At 40.1% G+C, this 15,317-nt stretch overlaps 2 protein-coding genes and 1 long non-coding RNA gene across 4 annotated transcripts; 1 reads left to right on the forward strand and 2 right to left on the reverse strand.

Moving 5' to 3' along the window:
• Positions 1-4,555, reverse strand: LOC127373020 (transmembrane protein 100). The gene is made up of 2 exons (XM_051417086.1): positions 4,405-4,555; positions 1-2,762 (listed from the first exon to the last, which is right to left on the reverse strand). The coding sequence occupies exon 2, from the start codon at positions 2,717-2,719 to the stop codon at positions 2,246-2,248; it is 474 nt and encodes a 157-aa protein (XP_051273046.1). The 5' UTR covers positions 2,720-2,762; positions 4,405-4,555; the 3' UTR covers positions 1-2,245.
• Positions 4,556-7,484: 2,929 nt separating this feature from the next.
• On the reverse strand, positions 7,485-10,408 carry LOC127373041 (uncharacterized). 2 transcript variants are annotated; one of them, XR_007886867.1, is made up of 3 exons: positions 10,355-10,408; positions 9,636-9,778; positions 7,485-9,531 (listed from the first exon to the last, which is right to left on the reverse strand). It is a non-coding gene; the product is annotated as an uncharacterized LOC127373041 (long non-coding RNA). The 2 variants fall into 2 exon arrangements; XR_007886868.1 differs by lacking the exon at positions 10,355-10,408 and adding an exon at positions 10,241-10,309.
• Positions 10,409-13,039: 2,631 nt separating this feature from the next.
• LOC127372995 (zinc-binding protein A33-like) lies at positions 13,040-15,297 on the forward strand. Its single transcript, XM_051417035.1, has 2 exons — positions 13,040-13,168; positions 13,275-15,297. Exon 2 carries the CDS (start codon positions 13,292-13,294, stop codon positions 14,687-14,689), a length of 1,398 nt encoding a protein of 465 aa, XP_051272995.1. The 5' UTR covers positions 13,040-13,168; positions 13,275-13,291; the 3' UTR covers positions 14,690-15,297.
• Positions 15,298-15,317: the final 20 nt, after the last annotated feature.

Raw genomic sequence — 15,317 nt, forward strand, 5'->3', positions numbered from 1 at the left:
TTGGCACTTGAATGTTGACTTTAATAGAACAAATACATTTATTGACATAGAATAAATAAGACTGAACACTAGTTCAAGGTAATATAAAGTGAGACAGCGTCAGATTGACCCTCAGTTAAACAGTTACATGTGAACTCTTTAATACAGTGAATACATGACATTTGGTTATTTTTCATCACTTTGGATCTTAGTGCACTAGTTTAAACATACAAAGGTTCATGCAGATCAGAAATTAACCCCATCTGAGAGCTCAGGATTCAGAACGTTACTCCGTAATTCAGTCACACAGACCGGATATTCAAAGGTGTTATCATGATGTTTTCTATCTGCATAAAAAGATATTTAATATAAAACATTTCTGCATTAAAATGTATAAACACTTATTAAGCACATTATACTTACATTGTGTTCTTACAAAGTTCGGTCTAGACCTGCTCTATTTGAAAAGTGTTCTGAGACAACTTCTGTTATGAATTGACATTATCCCAAATGTTTCCAACAATGTTCAAACTTCAAATCTGTCATTTTATTCAGGTAACGCTGCGTTTCACCAGTTGCGTTGTGGTTGTCTGCCAGAAGCTGTCACACATTGGCTGTTTATCCAGTCTGAAGCCACATTGTTACCATCCACTGTTTAGATCTTGGTGCTTTTTAACTCTTTTTTGCAACCACAGTTTTTATTTTGCACTTGGTTGAGTGAGCGGAACAAATCAAAACAAACATTTAAATCCAGTATTTTTTACCTGCTACGTGACCGAATCACAAAGTCCGGAGTGCTGAGATCACAAATGGGGTTTACACTGAATTTTGTCCAATAGAGAGAAACATCAACAGTAGAGTACCTTGTTAAATGTCTGTTATAGCTTATTATCAGCATTTAGGTAGAGATACTGTACAACAGAGATGAGCTTTGTTGGGCGACAACTCACTTTATTGTGTTGTGAATTTCATTTAAAGTTGATTAAATCTACTTTTTTCAATCGAAATCTCTCATTTACTAAAGTATTCAGAGCATGTTTAATTATCTTTACATCATCACTATCAATGATTGTAGTCCACCTACAGCTGATAGACCTTTTTCACACCAGCCATTTTGACACAAAATCATGTCTGATTATTTTAGGTACTGGTGAGTGCACAGATGGTTTCTCCTGCTCTCACAGACGACCACACCTCTGGACATTTCCTCTCCAGGCAGGTCGTTCCTGAGTTAGGAATTCCCAACTTTTCCAGTCAAATCCAGAGCTCTTCAAGGAGGCTTTCAGGGTCTCCTTGAAGTGCTTTTTGGGGCCATCGTGCGTCCCCTTGCCAGTTTTCAACTCGCCAAAGAAGACTTGTTTTGGCAGTCTCCTTCAGGGCATTCTGGTGAGAGTCCATCTGAGCAGGGCGGGGATGCTTTGAATAGTGGTCTTACTGAGGACTTAAGTGTCAGGGATTCTGTCCTACCACCTGATCGCAGCAGCTTCTGCAGACAGCTCATGGCTTAGTAGGGTAAACACAGGTGATACTAATTACAGTTCAGTTCCATTTAGTGTAGCAGAGCCAACCTGAATGGAACAGAACCTCAATTAGTATGATCGGTAACACCTGTGTTTACCCAACTATTTCATGTCAAAAAGGCCGCTCTGAAAAAAGTATGTTTACAAAATCAAGTCACTGTATATGCAAGGTACAGACCAGAGGATGTGTTTTGAGATGTAACTTACATAAGATATTATAGAGCTTCCATTTTGAAAACGCCTGTTACTTCCAACCAGACCTCCCAGAGCTCATTTTGTGACACTATATTTTCCAACCAACAGTCTAAAACCCAAGTTGGTATAAAACAGAAACAGGGCAAATTTGAAAAGCTGAAACCAGATGATTGTTTGGCATTTTGGATTAATCAATTATCAAAATCTCAGCAGTAGAGAGTACAGTCCTCTCTCCATTGTCCAGCACATCAAGTTCAAAGTCTCCATACTTTTCTGTTGCTGAGTCATCCTGCAAGCTGCTGTGTGTCCATCCTTTACCCAGACCATCACAGTCCTTTAAGGTGTCTGCAGAGACATCCAGATGGACAAGACCCTGCAGCAAGTACAAGCATCTCTTTACAATAAGTTCACCAATTCATATCCCTGTTAATGCACGGTGCGTTCAAGTTTACAGTCTCCCTGAAGTAAATCGTCTGAACCACCAGTGTCACTTTTTGGATAAAAAGAGCTTAAACTTGACCTCCACTCAGAACCGGATTAAGGACTTTAGATCAGGCCACGCAGTATCCCTGGCTGGCCATGAGAGCCGTCTGGCTCTCCCTCCGTTTGTCTTTCTTCTTCCTCAGTCGGACCCTCCAGCAGACAGCGCTGGAGCCCAGCAGGCCCAGTCCAGCAGACAGCAGCACCAGACCCAGCACCGAGATGGTGGACCCATGGGAGTTGAAGGTGTACGCCACCGCTGTCACCACGATGCCGGCTATTAGGACGACCACGCCGAACGGCACGGTGCAGCGGTAGCAAGACATCTCAGCGCCGCCGGTGGCCGCTGTCAGCTGGACCTCATTGATGTGCGGGACGTGCGTTGTGACGACGACACTGTGGTCCTTCCTGGGCTTGTCCCGGCTCAGCTTCTCAGCGGACAGCGATGTCGGCATCCTCATGGCACTCCTTGGGATCCTGGCACCGCCTTTGCTGTGGAAATCGTCCGGCATGGTGATTTTACTAGCGAGGAAAAGGTGGGCCATCTTGATAGTGATGTGAGCAATCAGCCAATCACAGAACAGCTACCTGGAAACAGACAATTAAAGAGGTGAAAGGATTAGATAATCATCACAGCTACGGTGGCCTATAAAATACAAATATTCTCCAATAAATTCTCTAATAAAGGTAATACATCATCATTTAAGCTACTTTAGACAAAACTTTAGTGTAAAAACTGAGTCATTAGAGTAATTTTATCATTTTAGCAAAACTAATATCAAAAAGATTGAAAACCAGTTAATCTGCCATAAAGGCTGGGCAATATTACAACCTGCAAACTATTACTTTTTGTCAAAAAGTAACGTGGATGGCAGCTAGCTATACTAAAACAGGAGGAGTAGATGAGTTTAAAGGTTAGATTTAGAGCAAATAACTTATATCTGTGTAAGGATATAGGTGAGTCAGTTACATGTGAACTTTATTTCCTCCAAACTAGAGTTTGTTGTTGTAACGGTGAACACAATAAAAGAAACATCTAACTTCATATTCAATCTGCAAAGATTAGTTGATTAATTATCCTTTATGTAACATAAACAACGCATTCTCACAACCAGGACCTGTCCTGATACTAACAGAGAGAGGTTAGTTAAGGTGGATTTGTTCTTCACTACATGAAAACTGCCTGAAAAGAATTTAATGACATTTTCAAGAAGATTTATCTATTGTGAATAAAACAAGGCTTTATTTTTACTAGAATAATCATAATCACTCTCTGCGACTGGAGCCACCCTGTTTTCTCTGGGGTTTGTGATGACTGACACTCCACCTTAACCAGGCTGACTGAGGGAACAACTTCAAAAATACTACCTTTAATTAGGTTACACACAAAGGCAGGATTCCTTAACTTTAACCTTAAAAACCCTGAAATTTTAAGGTGGAATGTGAATGACATAAATCACTTTAAGGAGTAAAACCGCTTCATTTTAACTTCACAACGTTCAGCTTTTTACATTTTTGACATTTTTGAAGGATATTTGGTGTCACAGCTTTCAGTAACAACTTATTTTATGTCTGTTACTTTTTCATTATGAATTGGCTCAAATATATATATAAAACAATGTTCACACGTTTACAGTTGCAAGTACATATTATGGCCTGTTTTTGGCTGTAAAAGAAGGTTTTCCGCTTTGAAAGTGTTGACAAAAGCAGCTCCTTTTTTCTCAGTGTAACATCATCGATATATCGTCATTTATACGGTGTCAAATATAATAATGAAGACTTTCACAAAGTCTTTATCTTCACTCCCTTACTGTGAAAATCTGGTTTGTGCATAAAATCTCATAACTAGTGGAAAATAATGATTCTGTGCACTGATGATACATTTAAATGCCTCCACTGTCACATAATCTACCCTTTAATATCTTAATACCTCACATTGTTCTTAATTTGCAGGATTTAAATGAAGAGCAGCTGTTTAAAAGTCAGTTATTCACATTTGTCCTTCATCTGAAAATGTAAGTTTAAGGAGGTTTTTAAGATTCCCTACGTTGCTCTGAGATCAACAATCTGCACTGATGTGAGGGAGAAAAGACTGCAGAGCTGCTGTTAACACACACACACACACACACACACACACTAACAACCTGACTGTTATCACTGCAGGTTGATAAGCTTCATTGATGCAGCTGAACACCTGCTTTCTATCCTGGAAAAGATTAGAAACACTTACTGTGGCAGCGTGCAGCTCTCCATTCTTTGTGTTTCTCAACTCAAACAGTCGTATTTTCATTTGTTGGCGTGGAGGCTCTACAGGTCGTCTCTCTCTGCGCTCGGCACTGTGCATCGTCCTGACTGCAGGAATAAATGGGGGGAATATGGCTATCAATAGAAAAAAACAGGGGGGACTGCCCTCCCCCACGCCTCCTCTCCCCTCCTCCCCCCTTCCATACCACCTCCTGTTGGACTAACAAGAAAAGTTTTAACTCTTTCCTCCCTTCAGCACACACTCTGCTCCTCAAAACAACCTCAGTTCCTGTGAAACTCTTCTTAATTGATGCTAAACCTCCTTAAAATCAGTTGAACTAGTTACACACAGAGCAGGAAAATACCTTAATTTGCCATTTTTCCAGACCACCTTAAATAACACCTTCATATTCACAGTTTACTTCGGGAGCCGAACCATTAAAACTAATTAATGTCAAACTGCTAATCAGCAAGAAGCATGTATGTGGAGTTTTTAAAGGATGAAGACTATCTCATCCTCATTGCTGAGATGAAAGTAGAAACTAAAACCGGCTCATTTTATTGGATTTACTGTGATTAGTGGATATTTAAATTTACTTTATTTAAGTGTCTTGGCCAAGAAGCACAGACGACAAACATAAAACAATTCAAACTGAAAACAAAGAACAAATTTAGCTTTTACGTATTCGATAAGACACACAACAAACTGACTTTAGAAAAGAAAATGGAAACCAACATTTTTAGCATCGACAGTGTTTCCTCTGAAAACTTTTCATGAAGCAAATCCAGACTATAAAAGTATGAATCTTCATGTTGGGAGGCCACTTGCACCAAACTGTGACGTTGTTTCCTTTTTAAGCTTTAAAGACCAAATAATGTCCGTCCAGCTGAGGAGGCCACAATTAAGACCAGTTCTGGTTTCACTGCAGACCACAGTGTGAGACTTTTGAAGACCATGAGCACTGTTTTTTCATAATAAACCCAATGTTTCCTCAATGTAACAGAAATCTATCTCTTAGTTACCTTTTTTTGTATACTGATTACAATTACATGTAATCCATTACTCCCCAAGCCTGTCCACATCAGAGACGTGGTGTACCAGATCCCTGTGGATTCAGCACGACCCTGCAACCCCCTTACCCTATAACCCTTTTCTGTAAGGTTATCTGGAACCCTCCAAACACTGCGATTTTATTCTCACTGGAACAAGTTTGCCTTTGATATTTAATGAATTCAATAAATGAACAAATAAAATCACTTTCTCCTCCAATTTTGTTACATAATATGCCTAAAAACATCCCAGCATGCATTGCAGATTTTTAGAAAGCTGCCTTGAAATCCGGCACAAAAATAACAGGAGGACATCATGTTAGTTCAGATTTTTAGGTTTGGTGCTGGAGACAATAAAACTTTACGTGTTTGGGTGGAGACTGCCTGGGTCACATTTCTTCTCCCAGAATCCTCCTGCATCCCGCCGGGAAGCCTCCACCCTGCAGACCTGCACTTTAACATCTGGGAGGAATCAGCTGGGAGAAACAGCCGAGGTTTATTTATCGTCCTGAACCCTGTTGTCCTCTAAAGTGTCCAAACAGCTCCAGTCTCACGTCCTCAGTGGTCTCGGGGTTCTGTGGAGACGTCAGTCTGTTACTATGTGAAACTACTGGCTGTGTGCAGCATGAAGTCAGACGGAGATTAATTATTATTTAAGATTTATGACAAAGTGGCTGCTCAACTGCATTATTAAACTGCACGTGCTGTTACCACAGTAATGACCTGATAAAGACTGAACCTGGCTCTTTCATCCACACTCCTATGTGATAGTGACGCTCTCCTAGTTTGTTGGTTGTCATTTTTGATACTGCCTAACCTTTTGCTAATCAGATCTCTCTGTGCTCCATTTACCACTACAACCTGCCTTCCCACTATGTCCAGTCCATGTCTTGTGTCGTTGGATCAGTTCCAGCAACACCTGTAAACCAGGAAATCCAGGAATGAACATTTTCAGCCCAAAATACCTGATTTCACAGCAGCTTTTCTATAAACAATTGCAATGCATATTGACGCCTAATGCTTTAGCCAATTCTTTGCAATGAAATTGCAGGAGAAAGTGAACATTTAAAAAAATATATATAATTAAAAATCAAAGGCAACTTGTTCCAATATGAATAAAATAGTTTGGTGTCACATAGCTCAACATTTTGCACAGGTGACTGCTGTGATTGGTTAAACCCGCAGTAAACTATAATGATTGGTCAAATTTGTGGAAAACAATTGCAAGGTTGTGCAGAAATCACAGGACTTTTGTTTTAATTGTTGTGATCATAGCGGAATCATTTTTGGATAGACACTGACAAATTACTCACTATTGGCTTTGGCTAACCTGAATGTTATGCGCTATGAATAAAAGCTGTTAATGTATTGTGTGATCAAGCAGCTGCAGGTGGTTCTGGTTCTGGTTGACAGATGACCTTGTGGAGTTCTTGTGTCTGCAGATCAACAGCTGTAAGGTTTCTCTGCTCTGACATCCGAACCCACGGCCAGCTCTCGGTGCAGGTGCAGCCTAAATAGCACAAAGGGAAGTTACAGCTCCACTTTCCAGGGTAGTTCTGCTGACTTCATGCTAAAGTTTTTCTCCCATCTCGACTGAAAAAAACGCCTCCCTGTTCAGCCACCAGACGTCTCAAGTCTGGTTTCTGTGTCCCAGAAGATTCACTGATAATAATAACGTATAGACAAAGCCATGCTGTTAGATAGCTGAATCTTCACTCTGTGTCATTAAAATCTGAAGATTGATTGATGAGTGAATGTCAGGATGTTATTGGTGGTTGGTTGGTTACATAAGTCGGCGTCATACTTTGTTTTAGAGGGTGAAAACAATTGGAATTTGATATAAAAATACAAAGAAATATATAAAGAAATTATAAAATAGGGCTACAATATTACAAAACAGAAAGGCTTAAAAACATTTTAAGCACTACTTTAATTTGCTGCTGCATGAAACACTGAACCACATCAGTGAAGTGAGATCAAAAGTTGGAGTTGGAGAAGGTAAAAACACAAAAACAATCAGATTTTAATGTGATTTTAATCTCCAGCTGGGAACATCTGGCCTTATTTTCAAACCCTGAGCACACTTTGGTTTTTGCAGATGATCCTCTCTGGGGTCAGTGAGGGCCAGCAGGGCCCCCGGTGAGTCCTTTGATCCAGATCGAGGGGTCACCACTGCGGGGCCTGAGAGAGAGGTTGGAGCCCCAAAACCCAGTGACCTGTTGAGAGACGCAGTCAGCTGGAGAAACCAAGCACCTCCTGACACAAAGTCATTTAATATCTGTTAATGTGTCCTTCTGAGTGTTTGATATATTTGTACCAGGAGAACCTTCACATCTCATTTACATTCGCAGATTCAGGAGCCTCTGCTCACTCTCGGTGGCTCTCTGTGTTCATATTATTTCCCCAAAGGATACGCTGTCTCGCTCTCCAACACAGTCAGAGCAAAAACACACCAATGAGATGTTTAATGAATGCATGGAGATGGATTTTCCTTCCTGGCCCATTAGACGCCCGTCAAGGGACGGTGCTAAATCACTTCCTTCCCGGATCCATTTCTGTGTTAGGGGGATGATGAGTTATTTTCTTTGGATCCATCTCTCTGGAGACATGCTCCCCTGCTTCCTCTTTACAACAGATGGTTACAGACGGTGCATGTAAAGTGGTGAGGTTAGCAGCTATTGGAGCGCACAGCGCCGTGTTTGTGCTGTTCCTTCCTCTGAGTACAGGTGTGTTCTGTCACACTTCAGCTTTGTAATCCTACATGCTGTTAATTTCCTTTGGCTCGAACAAAAGTGGAAAAGTTGACTTTGCATTTTTGTAGCTTCACACGGCCCAGAAACTAAAAAAAGTTTCTCTAAAAGTGTAGAGTCACACCAGCAGCCCCATAATACTTAAGTGCTCTTTACAGACCAGAAAACAAAACTGGTGAATTGATCCTCTACTGTGGTGAAAATTGTACAAGCTTTATCTTGAAGGCAATTTCCAGTGTAAATTCAATTGGACTGTATGGAAGTGAGTTTGTTGCTGTGTGTCAAATTTGCAGACAAGTTGGGGTGAGTTAGCGTTAATCGTTGCAATCGCAGTTTCCTGGAAAGACTGACGAGTGACTGAGACCATAAACTCATCAGGAAACTGTTTAATAAGATAATAAATTAAGTCAGAAGTTGGCTCATTTCCCCATAACACTCAATACTATCAGACTTCTTTATTGCAGCCGGTGGAGCTGCCCCCTGCTGGCCATTAGAAAGAATACAGGTTCTGTCACTGCTGTCTGAACATGAGATTTGTTGACAACATGGAGAACCCACAATATCACCAGACTTAGCTTTTAAAATGTTAAAGTTTAATTTCGCCCTCCAAAGAATATATTGAACTCCCTCTTAAAAACATTAAAGTGAGTCAAAGATAGGAGGCTGCAGGAGGGCGGATGAAAAGAGTGGAGGGGATGTGACAGAGGAATACAGGATGTGTTACTGTCAGCATGATTATCATTTGGTATTATTAGGATCACAGGAAACTGAGGATGTTATCAGAGAGAGAAAGAGATGAGCCAAATAGAGAACGAGTGACAGGATGTGAAAAACTGAAACAGATGAAATAAAAAGGTGGGCAGGTCACAGGTGCTCGATGAAAGGTCGCAGCGATGGTTATATAAAAAGATCCTGACAAATAATAATATTTGACCAACTTAAACTCACGGATGTTTTGCCACCAAAATAAAATGAATAAAGCTGAAATTACGGCCGAGCTCAAACAATCAAATCATCAAATAAACAAATGTGTCAAATAAAAAGAATTAAAGCCCGAGAGACGAACAGATGAAGGCAGGAAGGAGGAGAAAAATATAAAGAGAAGGAGAAAGAGGGAGCTCCAGGTTCCGACAGGGGAGGAAGCGTTCCCATAATTCACTGTTTTCATGCAAGAGCCATCATGTCGGCCGCTGTGTTACCTCACTTCCTGCCGCTGAGTGTCAACACGCCGGCCTGCAGCCCTGGAGAGCAGACAGGAAGGGCTTCCAGTTCAGAGGTCAGCATGTCACAGAAAACACTCTCACTAGAAACCGCTGTCAGACGAGATGTTGAAGAAACCGTCCGTCAGTTAGCAGTAAAATCACCTTCACTCTGTGCTGTCTACCCAGAAATATTACAACAGTTAGCTGAGAAATACCTGCAGTCAGTCAGCGCCGGGCCCAGTGGGAGTAATCCGCTATATAAGATATATAGTTTAACCAGTGCTGCAGTCAAGACCACCTTCATCCAGTCCAAGACGAGCAAGCCAGATGCATAAAAGATGTAGATCCACGACTAAAACTGTGTACACACAAAGACAGAAACACGCTTCCTTCATCAGATTTATAAAGGTGGCTAAGTTTCACATTTGGCATTATAAATTTATCTGGAAAACTGAGAGTCCTGCCTAACTAGAAAACAGTATTGGTCTACACTTAGAGATACACTCTGTTCTCATACTCGTTAAGTAACATTAACCCAATACATATTAGGCTATATTGAGTATATATATCATAAATATCAATATAAATATCAATATATATTATATTGAGTTAATGTTACCTAAAAATTTTTTTATTTATAGTTATAATTGGTTTCAACAGTTTTTTTAGTTAAATTATCTTATCGGTTTTTACAGTGTATATTTGTTCATGAATACCAGTATATCACTGTATATTATTTTAACTAAAATGAGTAATGAGGATTATGCCTCACATTGAAAATAAAGGTACTGAAGTATTTCTAGCGTCCCAGAAGACAAACCTTGTTTATCAAATCAAAGTAGATGAGCCGAATCACTGCGAGTGTCTGACCCTCCACAGCTCCTCACTTCATCATCACCTGCCTGTTTCTCTGAATTATTAGGTACAAACTGACCTGTTTAAGAAGTGGAGCATCAGCCAGATGTTTCCTGGTGTGTGTGTGCAGCAGATGGCCGGCACATGAGCTAATAGCTACCTCACCAAACGCACACATACAGCGGACAGAGCAGCGAACTGATGCCGCCACTGTGTCACACTGAGATTCCAGACTTCAATTCAAAACTCCAGTTTCTTCAGTTCTGTAATTCAGTCCAGTGTAAGTTATTTCTTTTCCTCCACAAGATCTCATTTTACTGCATTACATTTATTTGACGGCTGGAGTTACTCTTTAGATTCACATTTTATATTCAAGAACCACCTAAACAACCTTTAGAACACCAGAACCACCAGAAGGAAAACATCACATTCACCACTGTACCTCTATTACCAACTAAACCTGTGACTTTACTTTGTTTGATTTCATTGTTGTTGTTGTTGTTGTTGTTGTTGTTGTTGTTGTTGTGTTGACCCCAGGTGGACTAGCAACCATTCTTGAATTTCCCTCAGGATTAATAAAGTAATCTAACCACTTTTTGGATTCAAATAAAGAATTAACCAGGTCCTGTATTTCAACCTGGTCTTCAGACCCTGTCTGGATGAACAGTCCTTTGTCAGAAAGTAGTTTCACCTTTATGATTGTGTTAATGATCAGTTTAATTGATTCAGTTGAAGGTGATCATTGCCTTTTAAATACAAACGTCCAATTTGTCACCGAGAGTCTTTGAATGAAATCAACCAGCTCTCAAACATTACAGGGATATTACCATTGTGAGTCATTATAGCAGCTTTACGTCAACCAACCTGCAACCATGCTGACATCTAGTGCTGCTGGAAAGAACTACAGCTAATACTTATAATATGACAGTATAGTTACTTGTATCCTCAGACATTATGCATGTAACTGTATATGTGGACAGTTTATGTGAGAGCTCTCAGCTCCCTGAGCTTTAGTTTGACTGTGAGTTGTGTTTTTAGTCAAACTCACATTCAGTGTGTGGATCATCAGAATCTGAATCTGAATCTGTCTGTTTTCTCAATAGTGAGGAAGAATAACAAACTGTTTCCTGGTTTGTCTCAGGTGAGTCAGGTGAGGGGTGAAGATCTGTTGAATGGTGTTTCTGATAATATAAACCGGTTGTGCTACACAGCAAGTACAGTACTTGAGTGAATGTACTCCAAACAACGACAGTACCACAGACAAAAAGACAAATCAGCTCTATGACAACCTGCTGACAGCCAGTATGGTCTACTATGCACCCCAGTTTGTCTTATTTGTATGTTTTATTTGGGTAAATTTACCATCTAAAAAACTGTCATGAATCTTGTTGGTCTCACAATGTTTGATGCTCTTTTACTGTCAGACTCACAGAATGTTACAATGTGCAGCTCTATTGACTAAAAAGGACTTTTGATCCAGATTACTCAGAACTTTGTAAGACTACATTTTCTAAACCACCATATTGTGTTTGTTCCTTGTTTCTTATTATGGAGGTCTGTTTTAACTGTTCATAAATCAATTTACTCAAATACTGTACATAAGTAGAATTTTGAGGCAGTTGTACTTTACATTTCATGCCACTTTATTGTTCTACTCCACTACATTTATTGAGCTGTAGGTACATTTCAGATTAAAATTTTACATAATGAATAATACAGTATAAAACACTTTGTTAAAGATTAAGTTTCCAACCTTTTTGTTTTTCGACCTCTTACCGCAAAGCAGAGCGAACATTTCAGATATCTCTCAGTTTTTAGCAGTTAGTCCTCTAAACTTCTCACAGGATTCAATTTGATGACTGAACAGGTCAATTATCCATTATCTCCCAAAACAAAGCAGAACTCCATCCACAAAGTTAAAGCAGGTTTATGTATTAATGATCTGACGACCCCTAAGATTTTCCTGGTGACCCTTTGGAAGGCCCTGACCCCTAGGTTGGAAACCACTTGCCTAAACTGGCAAACTGAAGCTCCAACTGGAAAATGCTGCTCTAACATTGATCAGTATTAACAATCTAATAATGTCACACATAATCATGTATCAGTCACAGAGACTTGTTTTGCTTCACAAGGTAAACTGTTCATTTATTTATTGTTTTACATCACAGGGTTGTGGAATGAAATGCTAGCTGTAGTCCCTTTATGCTACTCACAATAAAAATTATGTAATAGGGTGAATAATAGGACAATAGATAATAAAGTGCTCTAGGACAATGGTTCTCAACTGGTCTCACCTTGAGACCCACATTTTTCAATGATTTCTAAGTCATAAACCACTTTTATAGAATCCAAACTTGGCACATATACAATGTCATCATGACCTTTGCTCCATAAAACATAAACATATTTTCATCGCTGCATTCAGGGAGGGTGTTGTTAGAGCTGGATTCCTTGCATTCTTCTCTACACATCGACACAAACACACACTGCCAAGGCTGGCATTACATACAAACACAAAAAGCATATGGCTAATAAACACAGACATATTTTAAAAGAAAAGTATATATACAAGCTGTTGTTGTAATTATACACTCAGGCCTCTCATGGATTCAAAAGAGAATAGTGAATAAAGCAATGAATCAATACTTTCGACTGAAATACACCCTGTGTTACATCAGACGCATTCAGCACAGGCGGACAAAACTCCACCCCTCACCTCACTCACCTGAGACAAACCAGGAAACAGTTTATTATTCTTCCTCACTCAAGAGAGGCGCACAGACTGAAAAACAGACGATCAGATTCACCTTCAGACCAAACTTCAGCTAAAGGAGGGAAAAGTGGAAAACTACAACACTGCTGCTTCAACCTGCTGATGTTCCACACACTGAATGTGAGTTTGACAAAAAACATAACTCAAAGTCAAAGTAATGTTCAGTGAAGTTAGTAGAGGAGGGAGGGGAGCCAACGCTGACTGTACTTTCTGTTTGTGTTTGCAGCTTCACTCAGAGACAAAATGGCTTCCAGATTAGAGGAGGATCTCTGCTGTCCGGTCTGTCATGAAGTCTTTAGAGATCCTGTTCTTCTGTCATGTAGCCACAGCTTCTGTAAAGACTGTCTGAAGAGCTGGTGGACAGAGAAACAAACACATGAGTGTCCAGTTTGTAAAAGAGTTTCAAAGTTTGAACCGCCTCGTAACCTGGTGTTAAAGAACCTGTGTGAGGCCTTCATACAGGAGAGAGATCAGAGATCTTCAGATGCTCTCTGCAGTCTGCACTCTGAGAAACTCAAACTCTTCTGTCTGGACCATCAGCAGCCAGTGTGTCTCGTCTGCAGAGATTCAAAGAAACACACCAACCACAGATTCAGAACCATCGATGAAGCTGCACAGGATCACAGAGAGGAGCTCCAGAAATCTCTGGAGCCTTTAAAGGAGACGCTATCGCTTTTTAAAGAAGTTAAAGTGAAGTTGGATCAAACAGCAAAACACATGAAGGTCCAGGCCCGACGCACAGAGAGGTTGATTAAGGAGCAGTTTAAGAAGCTTCACCAGTTTCTAGAAGAGCAAGAGGAGGCCAGGCTGGCTGTACTGAGGGAGGAAGAGGAGCAGAAGAGTCAGATGATGAAGGAGAAGATGGAGGCCCTGAGCAGAGAGATAGTAGCTCTTTCAGACACAGTCAGAGCCACAGAGGAGGAGCTGAGAGCTGAAGACGTATCATTCCTCAACAACTACAAGGCTGCAGTGGAAAGAGTCCAGCAGCGCCCCCTGCTGGAGGATCCACAGCTGCCCTCAGGAGCTCTGATAGACGAGGCCAAACACCTGGGCAACCTGACCTTCAACATCTGGAACAAGATGAAGAACATAGTCTCCTACAGTCCTGTGATTCTGGACCCAAACACTGCTGATCCAAGAGTCATTCTGTCTGAAGATCTGACCAGTATGAGAGGAGGAGAGACACAGCAGCTTCCTGACAATCCAGAGAGGATTTATTCTTACTACTCAGTTCTGGGCTCTGAGGGCTTTAACTCAGGGACTCACAGCTGGGATGTTGAGATTGGAGACAGTACAGACTGGTTACTGGGTGTGTGTGCTGAGTCTGTCCAGAGGAAGGGAGACATAGAGTCTGAAATATGGGGAATAATGTTCTTTCAAGGTAAACACTTAACATGGTCACCACCAGCTCCAGAAACTGATCTCGTAGTTCAGAAGAAGGTCCGGAGGATCAGAGTGAATCTGGACTGGAACAGAGGAAAGCTGTCGTTCTGTGATCCTGATACTGACACACACATACACACCTTCACACACACTTTCACTGAGAGGTTGTTTCCATACATTAACACTGATGATAAAGTCCCACTGAAGATATTACCAGTGAAGATCAGTGTGTCAGTGAAACAAAGCAGTAAGAGATAAAGAGGATGATTATATTAATGATGTTTATTTCTTAAAGTGAAAAGTTAAGTTGGACCTGATGTCTCGTCTTTGCAATCATTAGGTTTTTTTTCTTTTCACATGTAAAAAGATTCCACTTAGCTTATGATCTTTACGTTTGGGTCATTTTTTTTTTAACTGTGTCATTTTAAATTGTTATTCATTTTTTCATTATTTTGACGTGTGTGTGTGTGTGTGGAACAATTAAGACCAGCAACCATTATAGGAAAGCTGATGGATCCAAATAAAGAAAAAAGAATCAATTCATTAATAATTGCATGTTTGAATTGTGAATCAACCAAACTATATTTGAAATCTTAGTCCAGATTATGAAGTTTCCAAACATTAAAATCAATGTTTAATTTCAAATTCTTTACACTATGTAAAATATGTGTTTTAAATGATTAAATGTACAAGTTTTCATTTGATGTGATGAAGCTGAGACGGCTGAGTCAGAGGATGAATTAGATTATACTCTATTTAAGGTGGACGTTAAAATATGAATTACTGATGATGTGTGCTGTGTGTTAATGTAACCTGATTTTTTTACTTCCCTTTGTCTGTTAAACAATAAAATGTTGCTTTTGTAATTTGTTCTCATTTTAAAGAA

This window comes from Dicentrarchus labrax, unplaced genomic scaffold, assembly GCF_905237075.1.
Source record: "Dicentrarchus labrax unplaced genomic scaffold, dlabrax2021, whole genome shotgun sequence".
In the NCBI taxonomy this organism is placed as follows: Eukaryota; Metazoa; Chordata; class Actinopteri; family Moronidae; genus Dicentrarchus; species Dicentrarchus labrax.

Coding starts and splice junctions, on each gene's coding strand:
- LOC127373020 (XM_051417086.1), bottom strand. CDS start 2,719: ATGGCCCACCTTTTCCTCGCTAGTAAAATCACCATGCCGGACGATTTC.
- LOC127372995 (XM_051417035.1), top strand. CDS start 13,292: ATGGCTTCCAGATTAGAGGAGGATCTCTGCTGTCCGGTCTGTCATGAA.